Source organism: Leucoraja erinacea, chromosome 15 (assembly GCF_028641065.1).
Source record: "Leucoraja erinacea ecotype New England chromosome 15, Leri_hhj_1, whole genome shotgun sequence".
Classification (NCBI taxonomy): Eukaryota; Metazoa; Chordata; class Chondrichthyes; order Rajiformes; family Rajidae; genus Leucoraja; species Leucoraja erinaceus.
The window spans coordinates 20,324,481-20,346,114 of record NC_073391.1 but is presented as its reverse complement, the minus strand read 5'-3'; the positions used below and the strand labels follow the sequence as shown (position 1 = coordinate 20,346,114).

General features: G+C 41.0%; 1 protein-coding gene across 1 annotated transcript in view; it reads left to right on the top strand.

Moving 5' to 3' along the window:
- Positions 1-7,432, top strand: part of LOC129704020 (G protein-coupled receptor kinase 5-like) — a 226,470-nt gene extending 219,038 nt beyond the window's left edge. Inside the window, exon 16 of the mRNA XM_055646840.1 lies at positions 6,723-7,432. Within this exon, the coding sequence (XP_055502815.1) occupies positions 6,723-6,824 (102 nt within the window). The 3' untranslated portion in view covers positions 6,825-7,432. The remainder of the gene's footprint in view (positions 1-6,722) is intronic.
- Positions 7,433-21,634: the final 14,202 nt, after the last annotated feature.

Genomic DNA, 21,634 nt, shown 5'->3' with positions numbered 1-21,634 from the left:
GATCTAATTCACTGGGTTAGGGCATGTCAGCCCCCATTATGTGCTTTATCAATCAATCAATCAATCAATCAATCAATCAATCAATCAATCAACCTGTATTGTCATCTTGCAAAGCAACAATTGTACAGTGCAAAATGAAAAGACATTTCCCAGGGAATACCGGAGCATCGCACCTAAACCTTAAACATTTCACACATAATAACAGTAAAAACAATCCAGTCCCTGATGATACAGTATAAATAATTAAAAGCAGGTAAAACAGCAACATTAAAATACAGTAAAAACAGTCATTAAAATGTCCAGGGCAGCTGATTTGAGTGGCCAGTACAGAGTTATTAAATTGTCAGTGCAAAGCAGCAGAATCAGGTGGAGTGACTGTTTAGCAGCCTCACAGCAGCCTGGTTGTAGTCCGGGCTTTGATGCTGCGGTATCGCTTGCCTGATGGCAGGAGATCCAGGTGTGTGTGGAGTTTGTCCTTAGCTATTCTCAGAGCTTTTTTCAGACAGGGCATTGTCAAGTGACAACACAAGGTTGAATCTGAACATGACAAATGAAGGAGCATGGAACACATTGAGTCAGTAAGTTATCCCCTGATCGGTTTCACGTAAAGAATAGCAATATTTTGGACCACTTCTCCACACACATCGTTCTTCCATTCCACGGAGAGATAGTTAAATGGATAGAAAATTGGCTTCATTGAAGGAACCAGAAGGTGATGGTGGAAGGTCGCTTTTCGGACTGAAGGCCTGTGACAAGTGGTGTGCCTCAGGGTTCAGTTCTGGACCCATTGCTGTTTGTCATCTATATCAATGATTTGGATGAGAACGTACAAGGCATGATTAGCAAGTTTTCAGATGACACTAAAGTGGGTCGTATTGTAGATAGTGAAGATGGTTGTCAAAAACTGCAACAGGTTCTTGCTTAGGTGGGCAGGTGGGCTGAGGAATGGTTGATGGAATTTAAAACAGATCAATGCAAGTTGTTGGATTTTGGGAAGTCTAACTTGGGCAGGACCTGCGTAGTGAATGGCAGGGCTCTGGGGAGGGTTGTAGTGCAGAGGGATCAAGCAGTACAAGTACATAGTTCATTGAAAGTGGCATCACAGGTAAATAGGGGGGTCAAAAAGGCTTTTGGCACATTGGCCTTCATAATATTGAGTATAGAAGTTGGGAGGTCATGTTACAGTTGAATAAAACATTGGTGAGGCCGCATTTGGAGTATTATGTTCAGTTTTGGTCCACATTTAGTGTATTTGGTTCAGTTGTGGTCACCATGTTATAGGAAAGATGTTGTCAAGCTGGAAAGGGTGCAGAGAAGATTTACGAGGATGTTGCCAGGACTTGAGGGCCTGAGCTATCGGGAGATGTTGAGCAGGCTAGGACTTTATTCCTTGGAGGGCAGGAGGATGAGGAGTGATCTTATCAAGGTGTACAAAATCATGAGAGGATTAGATTGTGTAAATGCACAGACTTTTGCCGAAGGTAGAGGAATCGAGAACCGGAGGACATAAGTTCAAGGTGAGGGGAGAAAGTTTTAATAGAAACCTGAGGTGTAACTTTTTTACACAAAGGGTGGTGGGTATATGAAACAAGTTGCCATAGGAGGTAGCTGAGACGTGGACTACCAAAACATTTAACAGATATTTGGACAGGTACATGGATAGGATTGACTTGGAGAGTTATGGGGCTAATGCAGACAGGTGGCGTTAGTGTAGATGGAGCATGTTGGTCAGCTTGGGGAAGTTGGGCTGAAGGGCTACTTTCCACGCTGTATGACTCGTTGACTCAATTCCAAATAAGCAATTGCTCAGGGATGCAGGTTTTGAAACGAAAATTGATATATAGTTTTGTTGGGGTAAATGGAATACAGGTTAATGTAGTTGTGATAAAAATCTGTCTCATCTGTTGCACAGCATTGAAGGGTTTGAAAAACTGATAGGCTTTTGAGAATTACATACTGATAGGCTTTTGAGTATTACATACATTCAATCTAACTCCCTTAAGCAGAACACCACCAAAAAACAATTGGGTAGAATTTTGGCCATCAAACACACGGACACGTTCATGTAATGATTTTACTACACACAAATTTTGAGAATGCTTCTATAAATACATCATGAGACTGTGTATGCAAGAAGCAAATAATCATTTTCCAAATTAATGACAATGTATTTGACTGGAGTAGACGAAAGCGGCAGTGAATCTTGCGGAGTGGTTGGGCTGGGATATACTGACGTTGTGCTGAAGGATTGGAGCTTCAAGGTGACGGTGCATGGTAGTTTGACCGGTTTTTATTCAGAACAGAGAAGAAAACTTTCTTTGTGAATGAAACAATTAACTATTTGGAAAAGTAAAATGATGTACAACTGCCCTCTTTCAACTTACTCCAGTGTAAGCTTTTAAATAATGATTTAGATGAGGGAAGTAAATGTAACATCTCCAAGTTTGCGGATGACACCAAGCTGGGTGGCAGTTTGAGCTGCGAGCAGAATGCTATGAGGCTATGAGGCTGCAGGGTGACTTGGACAGGTTGGGTGAGTGGGCAGATGCATGGCAGATGCAGTATAATGTGGATAAATGTGAGGTTATCCACTTTGGTGGCAAGAACAAGATGGCAGATTATTATCTGAATGGTGTCAGATTAGGAAAAAGGGAGGTGCAATGAGACCTGTGTGTGCTTGTTCATCAGTCACTGAAAGTAAGCATGCAGGTAGAGCAGACAGTGAAGAAAGCAAATGGCATGTTGGCCTTCACAGCGAGTATTTGAGAATAGAAGCAAGGAGGTCCAACTGTAGAGACCACACCTGGAGTATTGTGTGCAGTTTTGGTTTCCTAATTTGAGTAAGGACTCTCTTGCTATTGAGGGACTGCAGCGTAGGTTCACCATGTTAATTCCTGGGATGGCGGGACTGACATATGATGAAAGAATGGGTCGACTGGGCTTGTATTCACAGGAATTTATAAGGATGAGAGGGAATCTTATAGAAACATATAAAACTCTTAATGGATTTGACAGGCTAGATGCAGGAAAAATGTTCCTCATGTTGGTGGTGTCCAGAACCAGGGGTCACACTTTAAGAATAAGGGGTAGGCCATTTAGGACTGAGATGAGGAAAAATGTTTTCACCCAGAGTTGTGAATCTGTGCCACAGATGGCAGTGGGGGCCAAATCACTGGATGTTTTCAAGAGAGTTAGATTTAGCTCATAGGGCTAACAGAATCAAGGGATATGGGGGATAAGCAGGAATGGGGTACTGATTGTAAAAAGCAGGAACGGGGTACTGAACAGGGTACTGAAAACATTTTCTATGTTCCTATGAATAATGAGCCCAGTCTTCCCAACACAAGTTGCCCAACTTGATTACAATGTATCTACAGCATGTTTTAGTTTAGCCTAGTTTAGAGATACAGCACGGAGACAGGCCCTTTGGCCCACCAGGTCCACACCAACCAGTGATCCCCACACATTAACACTATCCCACACACACTAGGGACAAGTTACACTTATACCAAGCCAATTTACCTATGTACCTGTACGTCTTTGTGTGTGGAAGTGTGGGAGGAAACCGAAGATCTTGGAGAAAACATATGCAGTCATGGGGAGGACGTACAAACTCCATACAGACAGCACTCGTAGTCGGGATCGAACCCTGGTCTCCGGTGCTGCAAGCGCTGTAAGGGAGCAACTCTACCGCTGCACCACCGTGCAAAGTATTTGCATTTTTTATAGAAACAAAGAACTGCAGATGCTGGTATATACCAAAGATAGACACAAAGTCAGATTCAGATTCAGATTCAATTTTAATTGTCATTGTCAGTGTACAGTACAGAGACAACTAAATGCATTTTGGTGCTGGAGTAACTCAGTGGGTCAGCATCGACTCTGGAGATAAAGGATGGGTGAAGCTTCAGGTCGGAACGTCAGCCATCCTTTTTCTCCAGACACACTGTCTGACCTTTTAAATTTTTATGTTTGGTTTGTTGCATGGTATTTAGAACCGTACGCTGTTGTGTAGAACAATATGGGGGGATACAACAAAATGGACATTAATGTAAGCCATAGAAACATAGAAAAACATTAAGAAAAAATGGATACTGAGCCAAAGAAGGCAATATTCTGGTCATAAAGGATTGAAGGTACCTGGAGAGGATATTCTGTAGAAATATCGCCCTATCGCAGAAAGGATGTGAAGGCTTTAAAGAGAGTGCAGAAGGGGTTTACCAGTTTGCAGCCTGGATTTGAGACTACTAGCTATGAGAAGCAAATTGATTTCTCTGGAGCATTGAAGACTAAGGTGAGGTTTGATACATTTCTGGTGAGCATGGACACGGTGGACAGTCAGAACTTTTTCCCCAGGGTGGAAAATGTCAAAGACTAAAGGGCATAGCTTTAAGGGTAAAGTTTAAAGGAAATGTGCATGGCGATTTGTTTACACAGAGTGGTGGGTGCCCGGAACGTGCTGCCAGTGGTGGTGGTGGGGGCACATGCGATAGTGGCATTTAAAGAGGCTTTTAGATAGGCACATGGATATGGAGGGATATGGATTGCATGAGGGCAGATGAAACTAGTTTAACTTGGCATCATGTTTGGCACGGACAATATGGGCCAAAGGGCCTGTTCCTGATCTACCCCAGGCCTCAACATCATCTCTGCAACAGATCCCCATTGCCCTCTTTTAAATATTTGTTTACTTTGAGATGCAGTGTGGAAACAGGCCTTTCGGCCTACCAAGTCTGCTTGGACCAGCAATCACCGTACACAAGTTCTATCCTACACACTAGGGACAATTTACAGAAGCCAATTTACCGACAAACCTGCACATCTTTGGAATGTAGGAGGAAAGCGGAGCCCCCGGGAAAACCCACGCGGTCACAGGGAGAACGTGCAAACTCTAATCAGAAAGCACCTGTGGTCTGGATCGAACCTGGGTCTCTGGTGCTGTAAGGCAGCAATTCTACTGCTGCCCCACTGTTCTGCACTTTACCATTTTAAATGCTCTTAGTCTCCATAACTCCCTGGGGCAAAGAATTTCCAAAGATTTTCCAGTCTCTGCAAAATGAAATTTCTATAAACTATCTGATTAAAATGCTCCTTATTTTGTGTTTATGTCCCCTTGTTCAAGATTCATCCACTAGTGAAAACATCCCAACATCCACCCATCATGCCCCTTACATGTTTCAATGAGATCACAACCCTTAATGTTTCTAACTCTGGCCTGGTTTCAAAGAGGACTGGTCTCTTGTACATGAGACCAGCATGGAGCTCTGTAGTGACATGTCAGTAATGACCAGCTGAATGAATGGTCTATTGAGCAGTGAGGGACTCCTTGTGACCGGACCTCTGCTTTCAATGGAGCCAGAGATACCAGCCACACACAGGGCTCACGGTTCACCAGGAATGCTGCTGAAGTGCCTCACAAGAGCAGATTATGCTCCCCATAAACCACATAAGAGCAGATGGCTCTTTCACCACAAATTCATCCGTGCAGGTTCTCTTCCTGCCCTGAAAATGGCAGACACCAGACAGGTTATTTAAGTTGTTTCGTCTTGGTGAAGCCCCATTGTAATTTGGAGTATTTGCATGCATAATTGGAGTATGATGTACAGTTCTAGTCGTCCTGTTGCAGGAAGGATGTGGAGGCTTTGGAGAGGGTGCATGGGAGGTTTACCGGAATACTGCGTAGGTTCGATGTTTTCAGCTACAAGGGGAGGTTGGATAAACGTGGGTTGTTTTCTCTGGAACATTGGAGGTTGAAAGAAGACAGGATAGAAATATATAAAATTATGAGAGGCATAGATAGACAGTCAGAATCTTTTTCCCAGGGTGGAAATATCCAACACTAGAGGGCATAGCTATAAGATGAGCTGAGAGAGTTTAATGGAGATGTGAGGGGCATGTTTTTTACACAGAGTGTTGGGGGCCTGGACCGGTGGTGTGACAGTTACAATAGTGCCATTTAAGAGGGATTTAGATAGGCACATGGAAGTGTAAGGAATAGAGCAGCATGGATGATGTACAGGCAGATGAGATGTTTAAAGGCATTTTGTTTGCGGCATACATTGTAGGCGAAAGGGCCCATACCTGTGCTCTACTGTTCTGTGTTCTATGTCTACCCAGGTCCCTGAGGTGTCAGCTGCTGTGCAGATTCAAGGCACTGACATCTTGTAATTACTGAAATACTAAATACATTAAATACCTTTTAAAGAAAGCAAATTAAAATGCATTTCGTTGTCTCTGTAGCGAAATAAGAAAATATCTAAAGGCAGCGAAATAAGAAAATATAAATTCTTAACCTAAATTTCGTCACGTAATGAGAAAGGTTCCATTTTAAATTCCAGAATGGAACCACATTTCTCCAGTATGAAGATAGACACAACATGCTGGAGTAACTCCCCGGGACAGGCAGCATCTTTCAAGAGAAGGAATGGATTACGTTTTGGATCGAGACCCTTCTTCAGACTCTGAAGAAGGGACTCGACCTGAAACATTGTCCATTCCTACTCTCCAGAGATGCTGCCTGCCACGCTGAGTTGCTCCAGCATTTTGTGTCTATCTTCGGTTTAAACCAGCAAAGCAGTTCCTTCCCACGCATTTCTCCATTATGAGATTGCTGTCAAAATATTAATTTGTTCTCATCAATCAAAATTACTTTTTACCGTCTGCTTGCAGTGTACTGACTTGAAAACGAATGGTAAAGACGAAAACTGTGGTCTCTTTTGCAGAATCATCATAGTAATTCAAACAGCACTACAGGTGTGAAGGCTCATTCCAATCACCATGTGAATTGCCATCAAGCTAATTCGAACTGTGGAGGAAACAGCTAGTCCCAGCTCATCGTCCGTGTGGAGAATATTTGTATTCTTCAGATTTTACCATTTACTGGAACTATTTAGCGGGAAAGCACCAGTTTCCTGGTAGGGTATCCATTCCACACGACAGAGCTACTCCATTGTATTTGCTCTAGCTGCCTCACTTCCTCTCAGGTCTGTCTTGGAGGTTGGGATCATGATGTTCGAAACAAGGTGGTGTCTCCTTAGAATATTGCAATAGCAAATCAATGAAAATGGCTACTTGCACGTATTTAAAAAAAATATATAGCATTTACTAGAACTGTATTTTGTCTTTATTAAACAAAAAAGGAGGTTTTGTAAATTTCTCTATAACTGTCTTGGTTTACATTTTGTACATTTGTATTTAAAGCAAGTCAGAATCAGGATGTAAATTTTGTGCCCAGTGCTGATTCCACAATGAACATCTTACCTATTTTTTATGAATTGTGATTTAAGACTTCCTCAGCATTTAACAGTGAAGGAGAACTTCTTAACTCTGCAATAGAACATTTTTCATATCTTTTACCATATCTGCACTCATTTTATATTTTTGTAGTTTGTTATAGCTTGGAATTTTATTAAATATCCCTCTTTCTTTGGATTGTTTTTTTTTTTGCATTTTATTTTTATTTAACAAGAGCATCTTTCCTATAATTTATATGTAAATGGCATTTTAATCTGAGTGAATGTATTCTAGATTTCATTTCTTTAAATACTTCTCTTAGCACATATAATTATTCTTTGTCAAGGACAATATGTTTTTCAATGTAAAAATGCTCAATTAAGGGGGAAATTTAGTCGGTTTACTTTTGCCATGATTGAAAGGACATTTGGTTGAACCCTTACACCACTTAAACATATCATTCAATTATTGTGATTAACACCGTGTGTTGCTGGTTAGGTGTTGTGATCTGCATGAAATGTCTTTCATGCAAAAAGTAATGGATGGTGACTTGTGTCGTGGAGTTTTAACATAATGTGCCATGTTGCTGAAGCACTTCGATAATTGGCTCTTATTTCCCATTTGCAGTGTGTGCCTAATCTTTGGCATTTTGCAGAGGTGAAGCTGGGTTGTAAGCAAGGATATTCCCTTTGTAAGCCAATCTTTCTCGGTGGGCCGCACACACCTGCTAATGACTGGCTGTACATTGCCCAGGGCCCAGGTGTGGGTTCAGCTTGCTAGGTTGGGCTGTTAAGAAATGATTCATGGTGGATGAAAGTCAAAGAGAAAAAAAAGAAAAGAAAAAAGACAACTGGCCTGCTTACTTTCACTGGTCTGAGTTTGAGTGGAGCAGTTGGGACATCATATGAAAGCTGCACAAGACATTGATAAGGCCACATATGAAGTGTTGTGTACAGTTCTGGAGCCCTGCTGTAGGAAGGATGTCAAAAAGAAGGTTGCTAAAACAAAATCAAGGTTTTTGACTGTGTTCAGCAAAAAAGAAAGACTTGGTAGACTAAGACTTTGTCCGTGGAGCTTAGAACACTGAGGGATGACCTTAGAAACGATTGTAAAATCATGAGGGGCAGATAAGGTGAACAGCCACTGTCTTTATCTCAGTATAGAGAGTCAAACACTAGAGGTTTACGCTGAGAGGGGCAAGATTTTCAAGAGACCTGAGGGAGGAACATTTTCACACAAATAATGGTGCGTACATGGAACAAGCATCCCGAGGAAGTGGTAGAAGCAACATTTAGAAGACATTTACATGGGTACCCGGATAGGAAAATTTGAAAGGGTATGGGCCAGGTGTAGGTATCTGGGATTGGTTCAGATAAGCAACCTGGTCAGCATAGCAAGATGGGCCGATGGGCTTGACCCTGTACAGTGTAGCCCTAGGACTCTCCACACCCATTGCCACAAGAGTTGTGTTGTGTGGATAAACAGTCTAATCAAAGTGCAGAACAGGTCGAAATGCATTAGTCCTCGAATAATATCTTCTTGTTCTGTTCTGAGGATCTCATACAGCCTTAAGAAATCCCCAGGCTGTTTTATTTTGCATAATGTACATTTTCAGTCAGTGGTCAATCAATCAATCACATTCTCTCGCTGCTTGGAAGCCTGGCAGCTACACACCAGCTAGTGAGCCAGAATGAGAATTAATCTATTCCCCTTTGGAGAAAACCATGTATATATAAATGAAAAAAAAAATAGATTTGCATCCAATCCTGATAATTAACAAATTAACTTCATCCCCAATATTTAAAACATTTTTTATTTGCCCCAGCCTACAAATGTGTTACAGATCATAATGATTTAAATGTTACTCATATTTCAAAGATTGAAGCATATTAACCAGAATATCTGTCAGGTTTTGTGAAGGGGTTGTAAAGTCTACAGTCAACCAGATGGGTGGTGTAAGGGTTAAACGTACCAATGTGAACATATATAATATCCATAACATTTACCTGGCGGGGAAATAAAAACTCATCGTTAATGTACAGTCAATTCCTGTTATTTGAATAGTCATTATATGTCAATATTGTATTTAGTTATCAGAGGATGACAATAGAAAACGAGTAAGACTATTCTCTTGGCCAAATCCCGTGCACATTTTAATCGCAATGAAATGTTTTCTGAAATCTGAATTGTTTTATATTTGAAAATTACTGTAATTTAAATAGTATCAAGCAATGTTTCATTAAAATTGAACTGTAAAATTAAGTAATTGAAGTATTCGTATTCACTTAACAGGAATTTACAAGTTTCATTAATAAAAATGAAAATAGAAAAAAAATCTGCTTTTTACTGACTTCACAAAAATGTTTACTTGGCAGATATTTATTTAATTGGAATTAAATATTTACTAATAAATATCACCTGAATCAGTTGAGTTCAATGATATTTTGAACAGAATGCAATTAATGCAGTTTTGGACACAAAATCCATTTTAAGTGGGGCTGTGCTTGTTCTACATGTAGATCTTTTATTTAACCTTGATGTTTTCAACAAAGGTCATTTCTTACAACCAAAATCTCCTGAAGGTAGTGATCTCTAGGTATTCCTTGTGAAAGCGTAATGATTTAGGTACCGTTATGTGATGATCAGAGTGGACGGTTTAGACAATTTACTGGATCACTGTAGAAACTATATTTGAAGGTGAGTGTAACTTAAAGTTACTAATAGTAGTCAATGGATAGAAAATGGCTGTAGACAACGTGCAAAAGTAATTAATAGAGGAAGGGTAACTTGTATTTTTTTTTCTGTATAAGACCTAATGGTAGGGTAAATGAAAAACACATATGGTTTACTAGGCCATCTAAATAAATTATTTTGTATCAAAAATAATTTATAATTAATGTAACCTCTTCAATAATAATGTCTCTGAACTAAGGCTTGTTATATAGCCTGGCAAACTGTGGTACCAATACTTCAGAGGCTCTGTTTATTTAGTTGGATAAGGTTTAATGTGTCCGTCTGTACTAAAATAATGTGTGTAAAAAAATGAGTGCAGTGCCCTTCATGGTATAGCTGGCATGATTTTGTGTTTAACACTGATGGATTTTCGGATGGTAGGACTATCAAGGCTTGTGGTTAGTGCAGGAAGGTGGGTCCAAGGTTAAAAACTCAGCCATGATCTTATGGAATGGTGGAGTAGGCAGGAGAGTCCAAATGCCTGCTACAAGTTGTACGTCACATTCACTAGGATGTTTCCACGAGTGGGAGAGTCTAGCACTAGAGGTCATAACCTCAGAATTAAAGGACATTCTTTTAGGAAGGAGATGAGGAGAAATTTCTTGAGTCAGAGGTTGGTGAATCTGTACAACTATTTGCCGTAAAAGGCTGCAGAGGCCAAGTTAGTGGATATTTTTAAGGCAGAGATAGATTTTTGATTAGTACAGAGTTTATGGGGAGAAGGCAGAAGGATGGGGTTAGGAAGGAGAGATAGATCAGTCATGATTGAATGGCGGAGTCAACCTGACGGGCTGAATGGCCTAATTCTACTATCACATGACCTTTTGACCTTATATACCAATCATCCTCCTTGCTTACCTCTCTGTGTGTACATCAAAATTGGGATGACATTAATTAATGCTTATTTATAGGTGATAAATTGCATTTTTCTTTAATTTACATTTTTCAACTTGTCAACTTGGAGGCATAAAATAATTATATAAAATGCTTAAATGCCTATTATAGGCTTCATGGTAATTTTTTTTTGAAGTCTTGACCAAAAAGAGGCCGGAAATGTCTAACATAACGAATAAATGCAAAATACCAAGTTAACCTTGAGGGAAATGGTACATGAGGTTTTGTTTTGAAAGTGTCAGAATGATAAATTGCGGTTAACTTTTTAACCATGTTGTCATCTGTTATTACAGTCAGGAGGTCTGTTTTAGATGAGTGTATTTACTGTTTGTAATAATTCTGAAATGAATAGTGTGGTTGTCACTTTTTGTACAGTGTGTTTATATGTTTTCCCAATAGAATTATTACTGCCATTTGCTCTACAGTAATAATAATATTAATTGCAATATCCAAAGGTTTACAGCTATTTTCAGGGAGATACTCTTGTATTCTTTCCTCTCTGGTTTTAAATGGTACAGTTTCTGCCTTTGACTGATCTTCATTCTTCACAACAAATCTAAATAAAAGCCCAGTACTGCTGTAATTATTATTTTTTTAATAACATTTTTACTAAAACACGTTCTTTGGATTGAAATAAATAAGTAATACGTCTTTATTATGTAAATGTAAAATGCTCTGATCAAATACCGTTTTTAACATTATTTTGGAATTTTCAGAACCCCTGATTTTGTGTAGAAATCTCTGTTTTATTTTGTTAAAGTATTTTAATATCCTCCAGTGGTTTCTTTTCAAGAAAAAAAACAGTACTTTGATATTTGAAGACTAAGAGTCAGCAATTAATAACTAAACACCCAGTGGATCAACAGTTTTAACTTGATTCAGGCTTGGATTGTTTTCTCAAGAATATTGGAAGTTGAGCGGAGACCAGATAAAGGAAATGTCAAAAACCAGAGGGCATAGCTTTAATGTAGAAACAAGGCACTGCAGATGCTTGTTTGCAAAAAAAGACACAAAATACTGGAGTAACTCAGCGGGTCAGGCAGCATCCCTGGAGAATGGTAGATAGGTGACATTTCGGATCAGGAACCTTCTTCAGACTGGCATTGCTTTAAAATGAGATGGGCAAAGTTTGAAGGAGATTTGTGAGAAAACATTTTTTATACAGAAGATGGTGGGTGTCTAGCACACGCTGCTAGGGATAGTGTTGGAGGCAGATACGATAGTGGCGTTTAGTTGGCTTTTGAATAGGCACATAGATATGCAGGGAATGGAGGGATATGAATCACATGCAGGCAGAGGAGATTAATTTATTTTGGCATCATGTTCAGTGCAGACATTAAGGGCCAAAGGGCCTATTCCTGTGCTGTACCTTTTTTTTTAAATGACACAAAGTGCTGGAATAACAGCTGGTCAGGCAGCATTTCTGGAAAACATTGATGGGTGACGTTTCAGGTCTTCAAACTGGATAGTTTGAGTTCCTTGTCTCGACGCTGCAGTTCCTTGTTTCGACATTGTACTTTTCTTTGTTCTATGATTAAATATATCCTTTGTACTAGCTAAATAGGTAATAGGGTTCTTATCAGTGAATTATGTTGTTGACGAACAATTGCTGACTTAAATGTGAGAATGTTATAAGCTGCCAAGTTTATTGTCATATGCACCGACCGGAGGTACAAATGAAATGAGAATCTTGTTTGCAGCAGCATATCGGGCAAATAGACTCGGACAACACAAAACCATAATTTATACATAAATTGCTCAAATTTTGAAAGATAGTGGAAAAATAAATGACTGCAAAAAAACAAGACAATAGTGCAAAACACAATAGAGGGCGGCATGATGGCTTAGCGGTAGGGTTGCTGCCTTACAGCGCCAAACACCCGGGTTTGTTTGTGATTACAGGTGCTTGTCTGTACAGAGTTAGTACATTCTCTCCGTGACCTGCATGTATTTTCTCTGGGATCTCCGGTTTCTGTTCACACTCCAAAGATGTAGAGGTTTGTAGGTTAATTGGCTTTGGGGGAAAAAAATGGTAAAATGTCCCTAGTGTGTGCAGGGGATCGTTGGTTAGCGCGGAGTCGATGGGCCGAAGAGCCTGTTTCCGCTGTGTATCTCTAACCTAATCTAATCTTTAATGAAGCCACCAGTATTGGCTCTGCAGAATCCTCTGCATTCTCTGGAAGGATAAGTAAACCAACATTGGTGTGCTACTTCTGGATAACATCCCCAGCATTGAGACCCCCCCCCCACCCCGCCAACTATATGGGCCAAGCCATACCATTTGCATGCCCAGCATTGGACTCCCAAAACAGGTTCATGCAGGTATTCCAATTTCTGTTGTGCAAAAAGAGACAACCAGGCAGATAAACAAAATGATTCATGAGTGGGGTCAAAGCCTAGGTGAAAAAACTCAACAGCGTTATTGATTATTTCGAAGCCCTGAGCCTGGTCATTCAAATTGGAGAAGGGCCATTCAGGATGGGAATGAGAACATCCAGTACATGCATTCGGAGAGCACAGAAGCCCTGGATAAACAGTGGGCGTAGTAACCACCTCAGAAAGGACCCATTCAGCCACCCAGTCAGGCACCTCCTACCACATCTTTGGACGAACCTATGGTTCCCGTGCCAGCCTCATCAGCCACCGTGGACCTCAAGGAACCAGTGTGGAAGTAAGTCATCCTCAATCCCAAGTGACAGCATTGGAAGAAAAGGCGGACAATGGTAAACTATGTGTGTATTCGCTTTCCCATTTCCCAACTGAACGGCTAAGGTACTTAACTGAGACATTTGATCAAAGGCAGTGCACTACTCATGCCCGATTAAATATGTCAATTTTTTTAAATACCACTGAGTACCACGGTATTGAAAAGAGTGCTACAGACCCAGTCCAAGGTGGAATGCATGAGTTAAATAATCGGGCACATGAAATGATCAATATAATCAATACAGGTTGTTAAAGAATAGCAGTTCATACCAGCAGCATCCACATTCTTGTGCATTAGCTCTACTTTGAACTTAACATATCACCATTACCAAAACATTACCAATATTACCAACTTTTTTCACACAAATCACATTCCTTCAAAGAGCATAGAGTAATACAGCGTGGAAACAAGCCCTTCGGCCCAACTTTCCCACGCCAATCAACATGCCCCATCTACACTGGTCCCATCTGCCTGCTTTTGGCCCATATCCCTCTAAACCTACCCTATCCATGTACAGGGCCTACATTTTTCTTAAACGTTGCGATATTACCTGCCACAACTACCTCTTCCAGCAGCTTGTTCCATTCACCCACCACTGTGTGTAAAAAAAGTTAGCCCTCAGATTCCCATTAAATATTTCCCTCCTCACCTTAAACCTATGTCCTCTAGTTCTCGATTCCCCTACTCTGGGCAAGAGATTCTGTGCGTTCACCCAACCTTTTCCTCATGCGTAGTTGGAATTGTTTAAATTACATCTTTAGCACTTATCACAAATGCTCGTATTTTTATGTGTGGAGCACATTTTAATCTGCCAGAAAAAGAGTATAATAATGACATAATCAATATATCAGTTTATCCAATGCACACCTTGACGCTGAAGTTGTATGGGGATGCAATAATATTATATTAACAGCCAATGTGTTGGAAATATGAATGAAATAGTGCAAAATCAGCCCCTGGTATATTATGTAGTTTTGAAGGGACAAACATGAATAGATTCTTTGTTTTAATCTCATCATTGAATATGTATTAAAATATTGCTGTGTGTTTGCTCACACAAACTAAAATTGGGCAAACATTTTTATTGAATGAAAAGATATTGCTAGGATGTTTGCTAGGATGTATTTTTATTTAAAGAATGAACAGCTGCAAGGCGGACAACGACATTTTAATTCAGAATGCCTCTTTGCTGAAAAAAATTAGTTTATGAGCCCGGCTGGAATAAATCTGGCTAAAGGATTTCTGCTACTTCGAGTCAAACACCTTCTTGTATTCGGTTCAATAAAGATGTTCTGTGCGTCTCTTGTTACTGAAGTCCCTGCATGCATATTTATTGCAAGTTGATTGCACAAGAAATGTGTGAAGGCCATCAGCTATAACTATACAACAATGAAGCAAAGCAAAGGTTAAATATTCTGAACATCCAGATTCAAACCGAAGACTGACGATCTCTTGTATAAATTAAGTGCAGCTCCAGCATTTGCATCTCCAGCATGTGTACTGAACATCCACAATGAGGGAGGGCGGACGATTGAGCTGCATACATTAAATAGAATTAGAGGTTTAGAAAAGAGGAGAATAAGCAAAAACTTTCACATCTCAAATATTCTAAAACAATTCAAAAAAAACTAGGATTGCAAATGTTTTAGCATCATATTCAATATGGATTTTATGGGTTGAAGGGCCTGACCTAGTCTAAACAAGTATCCTATACTGTTCTACCTTTTCACCAAGTATATCAACTTTCTGTGTCAGCAACATAAGAAGTAGGTCCGGAGTAGACCATTTGTCCCATTAAGCCTGATCTTCCACCACAATGCCATTTTCCTGGTCTATCCCCATATCCCTTAATTCCTTTTGTATCCAGAAGCCTATTGATCTGTTTTGAGTACATATTCAACGATAACCCAACAAATGACACAGCTCTTTGTGCTAACAAATTCTAAAAACACCCTTGAAAGAATTCCACTTCAATTCAGTCCTAATGTCAAAGTAATTTTGCACAGAGGAAATCCTGTTTCCCAAATCTGGTTGTGATTTTGCTGAGGTAACTATGAAAATTGATGAAGGCAGGGTATTTGAGGTGCTTCGCTTGCACTTCAGCAAAGATTTTGTCAACGTTCCACATGGTAGGCTGGTCTAGAAAGTTGGGGTTTTTAGGTGCATTACCAAACTGAAACCCAAATTAGTTTGGTATAGAATTATACAGTGCGGAAACCAGGCCTTCAGCCCAACACATCCATGTCAATTAAGTTGACTGGCTTCCTGGTCCCATTTGTCTGCAAATGGATTTAACCCAAACCCCTCTAAATCTTTCCTATCCACGTCCCTGTCCAAATCACTTTTAAACATTGTAAGAATACCCACCTCTACTATGTGCTCTGAGTGCAAAAATTGCTCCCCACATCCCCTTTAAATATTTCCCATCACCTTAAATCTCTGCACTCTAGTTTTAGACTTCCCTTCCCAGGGAAAAAGACAGTGAGCATGCACCTTATTCATGCCCCTCCTGATTTTATGGCGTCATCCCAAAGCCCCCTACACTCCAGGGAAAACAACCCCCACCCTATCCATTTATCCGTAAATTCAAGCCGTCTTGTCCCAGTAACATCCTTGAGAATTGTTTGTGCACCTTTTCCAGCTTAATGACATCCTTCCTATAGCTAGACAATCAGAGCTGCATGCGGTTGAGTGCACCTCAATTTATAAATGTTATTTAAGGAAACATTATCCAGTAATATACTTTATTATTCTGAGTACTGTAAAAACATAGAACACAGCAAAGTCTGAATAAGGGTCTCAACCTGAAACTTCACCTACTCCTTTTCTCCAGAGATGCTGCCTGACCCGCTGAGTCACTACAGCTTTTCGTGTCTATCAAAGTTGTATCACAGCCTTGTTCGACAGCACGAATGCCCAGGAACCAAGAGGTGCATACTGCCTAGACCATCATGGGTACTGGCCTCCCTGTAATCGAAGGGACCTTATGGGATGCGCTGCCCCCCAAAAAGCAGCCATTATCATCAAAGAGCCACACAACCCTGGCCACACTCTCAGTTCCCTCCTGTATTCGGGAACGTTAAGGAGTCTGAAAACCGTGACCTCCAGGTTCAGGAACAGCTTCTTCCCAACAACCATCAGGCTCTTGAACATTACAAATATTAACTGCAAACTCTCTTGGTTGCCAGAGGTATTATGGGCTTTTAAAGACTGATATTGTTTTGTTTATTATGTTATCTATGAATACTATTTTCACAGATCTGATATACTGCTGCAAGTAAGAATTTCATTGTCACGTTTTCAGTAAAAGGCCTGGATAGAGTGTACGTGGAGAGGAAGTTTCCATTCGTGGGAGAGTCTAGGACCAGAGGCCATCGCCTCGGAATAAAAGGACGTACCTTCAGAAAGGAGTTGAGGAGGAATTTCTTTAGTCAGAGGGTGGTGAATCTATGGAATTCTTTACCACAGAGGGCTCTGGAGAACAAGTCAACGGATATATTTAAGGTGGAAATTGACAAGTTCTTTATTAGTACGGGTATCAGGGGTTATGTGACATAGGCAGGAGAATGGGGTTGAGAGGGAAAGATAAATCAGCCATGATTGAATGGCAGAGTAGACATGATGGGCCAAATGGCCTAATTCTGCCCATATAACTTATGAACATTACTCCATTTTGGTTTGGGACAAAGACCATCACAGCCATGACAGAGTGTGGGAGTTTGGAGATAAATCACAAGCAAGACAGAGACTGGAAATGTCTATTAAAGAAAGGTGCTGCAAATGCTCGTGTAAGTCAAGGGTAGACACAAAATGCTGGAGTAACTCAGCAGGACAGGCAGCATCTCTGGAGAGAAGGAATCAGTGGAGTTGCTGCCTCACAGCGCCAGAGACCCGTGTTCAATCCTGACTACGGGGGTTCTCTGTACAGACTTTGTATGTCCTTCCTGTGACAATGTGGGTTTCCTCCGGGTGCTCCGGATTCTTCCCACATCCCAAAGGCATGCAGGTTTGTAGGTTAATTGGCTTCTGTAAATTGTCCCTGCTCTGTAGGATAGTACTAGTGAACGAAGCTGGTCGGCTTGACCTCGGTGAGCCAAAGGACTAGTTTCCACGCTGTATTTCTAAACTAAACTAAACTAAACTACAGGAGATATGCTGGAGGGGTAGTTGATGCAGGTACTAACGCAACATTTAAGCAACATTTAGACAGGTATATGGATAGGACAGATTTAGAGGGCTATGGGCCAAACGTAGGCATGTGGGACTAGTGTAGATGGGACATGTTGGTCAGTGTGGGCAGGTTGGGCTGAAGGGTCTGTTTCCGTGCTGGAGGACTTTATAACTCTAAGAGTTGACACTGCTCTTCCACACACAGCAAAAAAGAATATGGCCCATAATTTGTTTGCAAAGGCTGACAATGTCAGAAGAATGGTCTCGACCCAAAAAATCACCTGTCCATATTCTCCAGAGATGCTGCCTTCCTCGCTGGGTTACTCCAGCACTTTGTGTCTCTTTGGTATAAACCAGCCTCTGCAGTTCCTTGTTTCTACAGTCACTCCAGCACTGTGTTCTTTTAGAGCTTCACCGTGCTCTGTATTAGACCTGCAGATTTCCTTGAATTATGCCTTAAAAAGGGTTTCAGCTCAAAAAACACTAACAAGCCGTCCTTGAGAAACACATTTCGTAGTGCTCCTTGCTAAGGGTTGAAGGAGAATGCAAATTTAGCTTAATTACTTCTGCAGGATTCACTGACACAGTCACATTAAAGTCTTTGGTAGTGTAAATATACTTAAATGTGTTACCCAAACATATTAGTTTAATGTGGAAGAGTAAAACACGTTACCGAGTGGGTGTGTTACTTTCACCACCATTTTATTGCGTAATGATACTTGTTATTTAAATTGCATAATAGTTTAGTCAAGGTCTACACTGCTCCAGTTTAACAATGGCGCTGATGGCATTGCTGAGAAAGCAAATGAATGCATTAATTTTGAGAAAGCTGGCCTTACAGAAAAAAACGGACTTTTCCGGTAAATAAAATAATTCCCTTTTGAACTGGTGGTAATTTTACACTCGCTCAAACTATGCAAAGACATCACCGCTGAAGACCAGGACCATTTTGCACAGTAATTACTTAAATTTCCACGTATCAGTCTAAATGCAAGACAGTGCCAAATAGTTTACCCAAGTGGACATAAAAACACAATTGAGCCCTGTTGTGAGACTGCTCCAAAGCACTGAAGTCATTATTTACTGAAGGCTGGGAGTGACAGCACTTGTAAATATTTTGCTGTGTGTTAGAGTTGGACAACGTCTATATTCATGAGTCAGGTAACAAAGTGTTTGGGAAGTTAGTAAATTGAACAAATTAATAGATAGTGTACGTTGATGTATACGTTCTGGATGTAGAGATGAGAAAACAAACTAGGCAATCTGACAAGCACGTCAGTCACAATGATTGCTGTTCGTTGAAAATTCAGGCAGTTTTCAGATGCCATGGAAACAATCCACACTAATACATAATTCCCAGTGACACCAAATACTATGCTTAACTGCCAGAGACTGTTGCCAAAACGGTGCATAAGCCAACACCTTTTGATGTGGCCTTCTGACCTCAATGAAATATATAGAGTATAGAGTGAAGGTCAGGAGTCTTCTCCATAAGGATGAGGCAGCAGGCTGTTGTTATAAAGTAACCACCATGAAGTCATAAGCAGGAGCCATAATAACTACACACCATTAACACACATTTTAATACTTTATTTGTTATTGTCTTCACTGGCCATGATTGTTCTTGCCAGAATACATTCTTTGACTAGGGCTGTAATTCTAACTAGCACAAAAGCATAACCTTATGGCCCATGAGAGTCAATGCAGATGTTTGGCTGGTGGGCATGATATGTATCAATCCCCAATTGTCCACTCTTGCATTTGTCCTTGGGGTTACTTGGTCAGAATTATTAAACAATCTGCTATTTTGAAGGAATTCTTTATGTCTGTCAAAACATGGACATCTGTCAAAACACAAGTTTTTACTGTTACTGGCAACAGAAGTGTTTATGATTGTCCTTTTGCTGAGGGATTTGTCTCCCTGGTGTGTACTGAGAGTGCAGGAGGATGGAGACGGCGAAGTGCAATAGGTCCAACCTTCTCACAATGTAGAATAGATTATTTTGGTCTTTGTCATATTTTCTAATGGGTTCTTTTTTTAACTTCTTACAGTATCCTGCAAACTCTTTTTAGGGTACGTTGAACAATCCCTGTTCCAGGCGTACACTGGCCCTATCCCCGAACGCTATCTCTGTTACATTGACGACTGCATCGGTGCTACCTCCTGCACCCATGCAGAACTCATGGACTTCATCAACTTCAACACCAATTTTCATCCTGCACTCAAATTTACGTGGACCATCTCGGACACCTCCCTCCCCTTTCTTGATCTCACAGTCTCCATCACAGGAAATAGACTATTGACTGACATCTATTACAAACCACTGACTCCCACGACTATCTCGACTACATTTCTTCCCACCCTGCTTCCAGCAAAGACTCTCCCCTAATCCCAATTCCTCCATCTATGCCGCATCAGCGCCCAAGATGAGGTGTTCCATCCAAGATGTCCTCGTTCTTTAGGGAATGGGGATTCCCCTCTCCAATCATTGATGAGGCTCTCACTTATGTCTCCTCTGTATCCTGCAGCTCCGCCCTTGCTCCCCACCCCCAGTCACCACAGGGACAGAGTCCCCCGAGTCCTTACCTTGCACCCCATCAGCCGTCGCATACAACACATAATCCTCCGAAATTTCCGCCACCTCCAACGGGATCCCACCGCCAGCCACATTTTCCCATCTCCACCCCTTTCCGCCTTCCGCAGAGACCTTCCCTCTGCAACTCCCTTAGAGGTGATGGCAAAGCCACAGTAAGGCAGAACTCCGGAACCCTAATCCCTTCCCACCCAAACCATCCCCTCCCCGGGTACCTTCTCCTGCAACCACGGAAGATGCAACACCTGCCGCTATCCCTCCTCCCTAGACTATGTCCTGGGACCCTGACAGACATTTCAGGTTAGGCAGAGATTCACTTGCACCTCCTCCAACCTCATCTACTGCATCCGTTGTTCAAGATGTGGACTCTTATACATCGGCGAAACAAAATGCAGACTGGGCGATTGTTTCACGGAACACCTTCACTCAGCCCACCTGAACAAAACCTGATCTCCCAGTTGCTAGACGCTTTAATACTCTTTCCCATTCCTACTCAGACCTTTCTGTCCTAAGTCTCCTCCATTGTCAGTGTGAGTTTAAATGCAAATTAGAGGAACAGCATCTAATATTTTGCTTGGGCATCTTACAGCCCAGTGGTATGAATATTGATTAATCTCACTTCAGTAGCCCCTCTCTCTCGCTCTATCCATCCCCACCCAAGTCGCACCAGCTTCTCATTTTCACCCTACAAACAGCTTACAATGGCTGTTTCTTTTATCATCGTTACTTTTTTGCCGATCTTTCATGCATTGTTTTTCATCTCCCCGCACCACCGTCTATATATCTCTCATTTCCCTTATCCCTAACCAGTCTGAAGAAGTGTCTCGATCCGAAACATCGCCCATTTCTTCTCTCCAGAGATGTTGCCTGTGTCACTGAGTTACTCCAGCTTTTTATGTCTATCTTAAGTTGGCTTGGCAACCAACTGTTTCAGATAACTGTTTCACCAAACCCTTGGCATAAAATATTACTTAACCCTGGCGTCATCTGTAGAAAGTGCCAATATTACATTTATAGTTGACATTCTCCTTTTCCTTGATCACATGTTATTGTTAATGGTTCTTGTTGTGTATATAACGGAAACTGTACCTTTAAGAACTAAGTCCCAGATGGTGTGATTTGAGTTGTATGATATATTCAAATCTAATCAGTCTCATGAATATGAATGTGAGTATGCGCAGTGTACTAAAATAAAGAAAACCCACACTGGCAGCTGCTTGACTGAAACCTGTGTGTGTTTCTGTGCACATGCCACCACCGCAATAAGAAGATGACAGTTGAATCTTATATTCAGCCGCATTGT